The sequence below is a fragment of the Gavialis gangeticus genome, unplaced genomic scaffold (genome assembly GCF_001723915.1).
Source record: "Gavialis gangeticus isolate Ggan-Ray unplaced genomic scaffold, GavGan_comp1, whole genome shotgun sequence".
In the NCBI taxonomy this organism is placed as follows: Eukaryota; Metazoa; Chordata; order Crocodylia; family Gavialidae; genus Gavialis; species Gavialis gangeticus.
In genome coordinates, this window is record NW_017729022.1 from 27549854 (window position 1) to 27559081 (window position 9228).

At 37.9% G+C, this 9228-nt stretch overlaps 1 protein-coding gene across 4 annotated transcripts in view; it reads left to right on the forward strand.

The window, feature by feature from the left end:
* The window catches only part of CNOT2 (CCR4-NOT transcription complex subunit 2), a 158725-nt gene that overhangs the window by 116308 nt on the left and 33189 nt on the right, over nucleotides 1-9228 (forward strand). For all 4 annotated transcript variants that reach the window (XM_019514721.1, XM_019514722.1, XM_019514723.1 and 1 more), the window contains 4 exons: nucleotides 834-981; nucleotides 1611-1793; nucleotides 5764-5843; nucleotides 7650-7775. In XM_019514721.1, coding sequence (XP_019370266.1) covers nucleotides 834-981; nucleotides 1611-1793; nucleotides 5764-5843; nucleotides 7650-7775 — 537 coding nt within the window. The remainder of the gene's footprint in view (nucleotides 1-833; nucleotides 982-1610; nucleotides 1794-5763; nucleotides 5844-7649; nucleotides 7776-9228) is intronic.

Consider the following 9228-nt stretch of genomic DNA (forward strand, 5'->3'; position numbering starts at 1 on the left):
TTTTTGTGTTTTTTGTCTCCCCCCCCCCCCCCCCCCCCACACACACACACACACAAAATAAGTCCTTGGAAACATTATTGAAAATTAAGTTAATGGATTCTGCTTTTTATTAAAGATGTTTTTGTTGTTTTTAACGAGATGCGTTTAAACTAGGCCAAGTGTCTGTCTATATATGCTAAAACAATTTGTGTGAATTTCCAGTAGAGGTCTTTAAAAGAACTCCTGTGAAATTACAGCTGTTGTTTGAGTTTTTACATGGGTTTAAATGTACTCCACTTCATTTTTAAAATTTACAATATGTAGCCTATAAAATCAAAATATATTTTGAGTTCGTTTTTTAACAGGAAAATATGATCAACAAGTCCTATTTAAAACAAGTTTGAAATGCTTCAGAGAATAGTTTAGCTTATCACATTAAATAATGTTTTAAGAGTGAAAGTCGGCACACTTTAAAAATTAAAAGAATACTATAAAATTCTGTTTACAATGTTTATCAGAAGAATAAGTAGTGAAACATAAGTCTCAAATTACTATATAAAATCCAACCTATAGCACTTGCTGTAAAATGTAAATCCCAGTGGAAGTGCAGTTTTGATAGTGTATCGAATGCAAATGGCTCGCAAATATAAAAAAATTCTGCAAATTAGAAGGCAGAGCAGAATTGAAATGATTTAAAATGTGCAAGCAAGTACTGAATTTTTACACTGCATTTTACTGCAGTATTTACACTTTTTTAGATTGTCAAATAAGATTCGATTTTTAAGCTACCATTTGGATCAGACGTTGTTCCTGATTGCAATATATTTCCACCCCTCTGAATTTTTTTTCAATAGGTGCACTAGGCCTTCCAATGAGGGGAATGAGCAACAATACCCCTCAGTTAAATCGCAGCTTATCACAAGGCACTCAGTTACCGAGCCACGTAACACCAACAACAGGGGTACCAACAATGTCACTTCATACGCCTCCATCTCCAAGCAGGTATTTATTGGTAGCTGATATTTCTGCAATTGTGTTTGTGCAGAGCAGTTTTTAAGTGTGGTGCGTGTTTCACCTAAACTAGCTTACATTCTAATTTAATTTAAAAAAGGAAATACTTAATTTTGTTGAACGCTGCCTGTATTTGGGAGGATATTTGCAGTACAGTACTTGTCCATGTGTAAAGATAGTGTTCACTGGCAGATTTTGCTACAGAATGCAAGAATGCTGTAGTAAAATGCATGGGTAAAAATATACGCATGTAATAAACTATTCCAGCAATAAAGATGGTAGGACAAAAGTATTGCTACTACAAGCTTGATATATTAAGAAACTTAAACATTTCTAACCCATTAAGACTTTTTTTTTAATTTCACTTTAAATATTTTTGGTGTTCTATACCAAGTCTGACTAAGGATTTGCTTAGTATATGATGGGTTATGTGGAATTTCTCAGGAACCCTTAAATAATATTCTGCTGCTTGAGAATTATCTAAATGTTGTGCTGTATTGAAATTTACCACAAATCTAGCTTGTCATAGATTAGAAAATCTTCTTAAATTGGAAAATGAATCTGAAGCAAATAATGAAACATTAGAAATTAATCTTTTTTGGATGCTTTGTCTTTTTCAGGGGTATATTGCCTATGAATCCTAGGAATATGATGAACCACTCCCAGGTTGGTCAGGGCATTGGAATTCCCAGCAGAACAAACAGCATGAGCAGTTCAGGGTTAGGCAGCCCCAACAGAAGCTCTCCTAGCATAATATGTATGCCAAAGCAACAACCCTCTCGACAACCTTTTACTGTGAACAGGTAAGACTTGGTTAGAATGCATGCAGCTATAGATATATTTAACAGTAGTCCTGAAATTAAAATATAGTTTGAAATGTCCAGCTCTTGCTGCTGAGAAGCCAAGAGCATGTCTGCATTGTCTCTTTGCACTATCTCATATTGCTGGTGGGTGAGGGCTATGTTTTGAACTTGCTCTTGTTTTGTTCCTGTCCATATCCTGGACAGAAGCCACTGTATGCCACAATGGGTAGCCACTGTAGAACAGTACTGAGTCTGCACACACCACTTCTCTTGGGTATGTGTTTACTGGTACGTGCTCAGAGGGCCTGGGAACTACTCATTGTCATGGTGGCGGGGTCTGTCACAGTGGAGAGGTGTACACATGTTTTGAAATGTGCACAGGTTTTTTGGGTCCTCTAGGCTAAAGTGGAAAGTGCAAATAAGGCAAAACTTAATTTTAAAAATTGTTCATTGGGATTTGGCTCAGCAAACTCTGATACGCTGAGAGTCCTGCATCTTCATGCTGCAGCTCTGGAGCCATTTGGAGAACAGACATTTTTGCCCCCCAGTATTTCTCACCTATGTAAGACTATGTTGGTGTGGTAATCTCAACAGCTTTGTTCTTTTCCTGACTTTGTAGCACAGGCCTTGAAATTATTGATTGCTTATGTTGCCTTGTATTGGGTTTACAAAAATGAATTAGTGTAAGCTTATTGACTGTTTACATAAACAGTTTTAAAAGAACCATTGCAACTGATTTACCATGTGTCATTGTATCCCAGTTCTAACTTTTCCTTTGTTTAGATCTCTTCTAAAGGCTCATTTCTGTACTGCCTACAGGTTTTTAAATTTGTCAGTCAAATGGCTTCTCCAACCCAATCCAGTACCATATGAAAATAGTGGGAGAGAGATAGAACAATGGGAATAATTTCTTTTGTATCTGAGGATATTTTTACATGTATTCCTGGGGTGGGAGGGGCAGCGCTTTAATTAGGTTGGCTCCAAGAGCTGCCCTAATTTAAGCACCTCACCGTCTCATGTATCAGCGTTCCTGTGCTTCAAAATGGTGGTGGGGTGCTTGAACTAAAGGTCATTCAGCGAGCTTTAGTTCAAGTGCCTCCGCTGCTATCTTGAAGTGCAGGGACATTGATACGCAAGATGCAGAGGCTGGCTGGAGCGCAGTAATTAAGGCTCCAGCAGACTTGATAAATCAAGTATCCAGTATCATATGAAGATAAATCAAGTCTGCTCTGGTGTGCTGTAATACCAGTGCATTGGAGCAGCCTCTGTGCTTGTGTACAGGCACCCTGTGATTTTAATGTGTGGAGACCCTATCCCCTTTCCATTCCTCCTGGCTGAGGTAGTTGTCTGTCCTTGCCTTCTTTATGCAAGAGGTCTCATTGTATCCTCTATGCTCTGTGAACTGTTTAATCCCATTGTCTATTATGTACATCAGCAGTTAATGCTGATGTGGTGTTGTTTGTTTTGTTTTTTTAGCTTTTAACTTGGAAGTTTCATAAGCAAGCATTTGCATCTATGTAGGTGTGCTACAATAGAAAGGCTAAGGGAAGCAGTATGCTTTCAAATGAGAAGAAAGATTTTGATCTTGCAAATGTAGACATTGAGTACTTGTTCAAGTAAACACTAACTTTTGGCAGTAATTCAGAGATGAGGCTATCTTAGTCTGGAGTACCTTTTGGGCTATTTGTCTCTTTTATTGATTCTATGTTACTGTATGCATGCTTTATTCTAGTTAGTTGAGGAGGAAGCTCCACTGGAACTCGGGTTGCTGTTTTCATTGAATTAATGTGGGGTGTTTTTCAACTGATTTTAAGGGCAGCTATTTATGCATACATTAGTGGCATTTGCCAAACAGTTAAACACCAAGTTTGCCAATATTTCAGTACTGTTATACAAAAGTTAAACCTTTTATGAAAATGTTATAGTTGCCTTTGACAGTTATTTAATTGATAATCACTTGAAGTAGTCTAGACTTTGGGTAAATCTGATATCTTTTATTAGACCAACTCAAGTAGAATTGGAAAAATTCTTCTTAGCAAGCTTTCGGGCACAAACGCCCTTTGTCAGGCTGAGGAAGCATCTGCAGGTGTTCTGTGCTCTTCCAGGATGGAGTAGTAAAGTGGCCAGAGGCCAGTATGTGTGCAAGAAAGCCAGTCAGTTAAAATGTAAATTGAGTGGTCACTAGGTGAGATACTGTTGGAGTGGGGGAAAGGGGAATAAATGTAGCTGTAGTCAAAGGATGGGAGACAGGAGTGGGGGTGGGAAGGGAATGAAAATAGTTGATAAACAATGGAGGGTTTGCCTGGGGAGTCGGATGTTAGGCAAGTTTATAACGTGTCATAAATCCAGTGTCTATATTTGGTCAGTGCTTTTTTGTATCCGGTAGATTGAAGTGGAGTTCATAGGCTCACCTATGAAAGGTATTTTGTAAATTTCCTTTGAGGATTGGGGAGAGAGTGGTTTTCTGTGGGGGGCATATTTCTCACAAGAAATGTTATCTCATTGTGATATGTAAGGAAGGGGGCCCTATTCCCAAAACCTTGTCTGACAGCTCTTCCAACTATACATCTTATTCAGTAAAAGATAACCGAAAGAAAATCTTACCTCTTGACACTTTTTGGGCCATCACAGCTGCAGCACTCTGACCCTACTAAGTTATCTGTTGCAACTTCACCTTTCATATCGTGATTCAGTCCTAATAACCTTGGTCACTTCTTAGACCATATACATGATTATATTATATTAATACTGTGTGTGTGTACACATGCGTGTGCGCGCACAAACAAAATACAGTAAATCTGAACTCCTTTTTAGGGTACATTTGTAGATTTGATTTAAAATGCTATGCTAGATGAAACATTCTGGAGTTAAGATTTTATTTATTCATATAATTTGATTTATGCTGTGCTAATCCCTACCACTCTATTTCTGTATCTAGGATTTTTCTTAATCCATTATTTTTAAAATGTACCCTTTTTTATGGCGTATAAGTGGACACATTGTATAAGTTGACCCCATATTTCTGTTACAAAAATCCTAACTTTTTTTTGTCTGGTGTGTAAGTCAACTCTGCCTCAGTGTGTGAGGCTCTGGAAGTGCAGGTGGGCTCGTGGGGGAGGTGGTGTGCTGGTGGGCTCCTGGGAAGTTGGATCAGGCCCTGGCAACTCAGGCAGCATTTGGCCCACTAGCAGCCCACCCATCCAGTCCTGGGAGGGTGCTGCTACCATGGAGGGAAAGTCTGCCTCCCCCCTGCAGCTCGGGGGATGCCTGACCCATTAGCACCTCATCCCCCCTCCACCGCCCCCCAGCCACAAGGCAAGTGGGGAAGCTCCACTGAAAGCCAGATCAAGCCCCTTGCCGCTTGTGTCTTCAGCAGGCTCTTGTGGCCAGCAGGGCACAGGATACCTGGTGCTGCCCGGGAAGGGGCTGGCTTGCCCTAGGGGGCAGCATGAGGTGTTGGGCAGGGGTAGGAGGGGGCCCAGTCCTTGCCTCCATGGCAGCAGCACTCCTGGGGGCTGGTGGGTATACTGCCAGTGGGCCATGTGCTGCCAAAGCTCCCAGGGCCCAATCCAACTTCCTGGGGTCTCACCAGCATGCCACCTCTTCCATGAGCCCCCTGGGCTTCTAGTGCCTTGCACACCAAGGCGGGGGACGGTGTATAAGTTGAAGTTGAATTTTAAGAATTAAAAATTTGTCTTCAAAACTTGACTTGTATACTGTGAAATATGGTACCTTAAACATCCTCTTAAGCAAGGCTCATTTATAAATATGACAGGTGCAAAAGATGCCAATGAAAACAGGATTTATAGGATTTTCCTTGAAATAATTCAAGAGATGTCTTGGTTGAATGTCTTAATTTTCCTTTTTCACTTCTGTTTTCCTCTGACTCAAAGTTAGTGTCTATTCAGTCATGCCTGTGCTTTTTGTTGTTTTTTTTAAATTTTGTGTGTTTTGTTGTTATTTTGTACAGTATGTCTGGATTTGGAATGAACAGGAATCAGGCATTTGGAATGAGTAACTCCTTATCAAGTAACATTTTTAATGGAACAGGTAAGTATACTTTAAAAAAGTAAAGTATAAAGTACAATCTGGATAAGGCACAGTTGTTAAATATTTTGCTATCTGACCACATTTTTCGTTCTAATTTTGAAGTTTTGCATAGTGGCTTTGTTATACAGTGTTGTTCATGTGGCTTAAGAATACACACACAAACAAACTAAAACTGGCATTAATATATGGCAAGTAATTATCTTTTTCATGTAATAATTTAAAAATATTAAACTTACTTTGACAGTTTAAGGTTACTCAAAGACAATAGTTTTGAAACTATGCTGGTATGTCGTAACATTTTTTGCTGCTTCTAAGAAGAAAATAAAGCACTGAAAATAGTCTTTTTTTGAATGGATTTTCTTTCTTTTTTTAAGTTTTATTCACATACGCATAACCAGTCAGTTTCAAAGTCATAAATAGTTCATGGGGCCAGGAACTATTATTTTTTAAATAATGCTTTTTAAATTGGTAGTTCCCATTTTCTTAGGAATGCTAATCTCTTAATTTATATTAAGCAAAGATGCATACATTCTTTAGGGAAAGGCTTTGTGTTTTAAGTACATGTGTTTATTATGTACATCTCTTTTTTTGTACAGGGCGACTGGGCAGTAATTGTCTAATGGCATTTGGTGATGTCATAAAGCTCTGAAGTAATGGCCAATAGGGTAGTCTGTGTAGTCACTGGAGCCCTGTGATGGCATTATGGATCTCAAAACTGTTTATACATTTTTCATCTTGTACCTTGCCGTGAACTGGAATCCATTTCCTACATCAGCTTTTATTCTGTCACTTCCTCTGTAGTTCTTTAATTTCTGCCTTATTTAAAGCTTGAAGGGATAAGAGCTGTTCTTGATTACTATTACTTCTCTTTAAACCCTTCTTTTTCTAGCTATTATCAGAACTGACTCCTTTTTAATGTAATTTGTGTGTTTTATACACGTGATTCACGAGTTACCAGACTCTTGGAAAATGTAATGATTTGCTACTTTTAATATTATTCATTTAAAAAATACACCAAAGCCTAGTTTCATTATCTAGTGGTTATTGTTAAAATGTGTCTATAATTCTAATAGTAATGTGAAGAGAACCAAGTATGCTCTTTTTATTCTTTTTCTTTTTTTGTTTTTAAAAAATGTTGTGGGTTTTTATTTTCTCAGAACATCATGTGTAACTAACGCTGTGGCACTCAAGATGTTACTTTTATGGCTTCCAGTTTTATTGGAAATCTTAACAAAACCATTTTGTTAGAATTGCTCTAGTTTAGTCGTCACTGGGCACGTCTACATGTGCATTAATGCTTTGCGATTACTGCGCATTAAGTTTAGTACCTGTAATAACAGGTACTAACTAAATGCACAGTAACTTGGTGCTACTGTAGCACCAGCACATACTTTTTAAGTGATGCTAGTGTAAAGTAGGCTAATTCTACCATACATTAGCGCAATAGCACCACTTTTACCATGACACAAACCTGCAGTAGATTAATTCTGCTGAGCATTAATTGTCTCATGTAGATGTGCCCATTGACTCTGGAAAAGTTTCATTTCATATTACAATTTGTTAAGAATTCTTATGGGTAATGCCTCTTATTGGACCAGTTTTATGGTTCAGATAGACTTAGGTGTAGCTACCAGAGTATCCTGCCTATCCAAGCCATACAGTTGGTCCAGTCAAAGGTATCATAGACAAGAATTCTTGCCTCTTGTATATTTCCAGGTATATCATGGCAACACCACTACCTCCACACTACAAATGTTTTGGGCTAAAAATTCAAAGCTACTTAAAATGTTTGTTTTTTGTTTTTAGATGGAAGTGAAAATGTGACAGGACTGGACCTTTCAGATTTTCCAGCACTAGCAGACAGAAACAGAAGGGAAGGAAGTGGCAACCCAACTCCATTAATAAATCCTTTAGCTGGAAGGGCTCCCTACGGTAAGAATGTGTTTGCGAAAATTGTTTGAAGAAATAAATGTTTACTTGCTTAATTTGTCTAGTACTACTGACCTTATGAGACGATAGGTTATGTTTTGCCCAGTGACGGGCATTTATATCACAAGTCTCATTAACTTTCAGTAAAACAGACTTTTAAATGTGAAAGCAATAAAAATGGGATCAGGCTATGTCCATAGTAAATATATAGTCTTGGATATGCTGTGCTGCTTCAGCTAGGCTGCCTCCTAAACTACAGGCGTTGTTCATGTGCGATTTAGTTTGGGGACAAGATAACTGCCACTCACTGGGGAGTGCTAATTAAGTCTGCACAAATGTTGCATTGGGTTGTAATGCTTCTAGTCTAGCTGGCAGCCCAGAGGAGCACAGTGGCTTTGAGGGTGGTACCCTGAGAGCTGGTAAGTTTTATCATGCACATATCCATAAGTTGAGACCTGATTTTTCGGACTTCTGGTACATTTCTAAAACTAAGCTGTTTTTGTGGATTTTTTTAAAAAAAATCACTTTTGAATTTAAAACTGGTGCAGAAAACTGGTAGCTTTCAGCCTGAGTGCATATTTATTTTTTAACATCTTAAGTTTTATGTATATTGTCATGTGTTGCCTCTGATGCTTTTTTCAGTTGGAATTGTGACCAGTTTATTTCAGAAATACATTTTGACTGCTAAGATACTTATTTTTTTTAAAAAGTCTCTCTCAGCGAACAGTGACAACATTAGTATCAGAGAGATTACATTTTTGCTATATCCTTTGGTACTTATTGACTCTCTGCTCATAAAGACGATACTAGATATTTACTAACATTTGTTCGTCAAGAAGTGCTAATAACCAGGTATCAAGCTTGTGCAATAGATAATTTTTTGCCTATTCTACAAGGTTTATCTATAATTATGCAGTATCAAAACTAAGCTACCCTGATGACTTCCAAAAATCTTTTTGTTCCTTTAAAATATATTTCTGCATAGTTAATTACTTGAGTACTTTGGGAAGTTGGTTTTATATATGTTAATATCAAGCTCTACAATGGAGGGAGGCTATGTAGTTATCTTTTAGAATTCTTTAAGTTTCCAACTGAAAAGGCTTAATGACTTAGAAAAGAAGTGATGATGGATATTCTAGGAGAGAGCATATTTATTTCCATAAAGATGAGAGTTCATGTTATCAGAAGAAAATAACGTTATGGATTAGGCATAACTATCACTCCTTAGGTTTAAAAAACAGTTTTAAGTTTCTTTCTTACCAGGTGGTGAAACAATAGTAGCACCTACTGTCAAAACAGGCACATGTCATGGCCCAAAGAAAGGTGCGTGACGAGCTACATGTGGGTGGAGGACTTCTGCTGGCTACTGCATTTTTAATTAAGTTTGTGTGTGCCTGAAAAGCGATTAAAAAAAAAAAAAAAAAAAAAGGGAGGAAGGGAGAAAAAAAAAAACAAA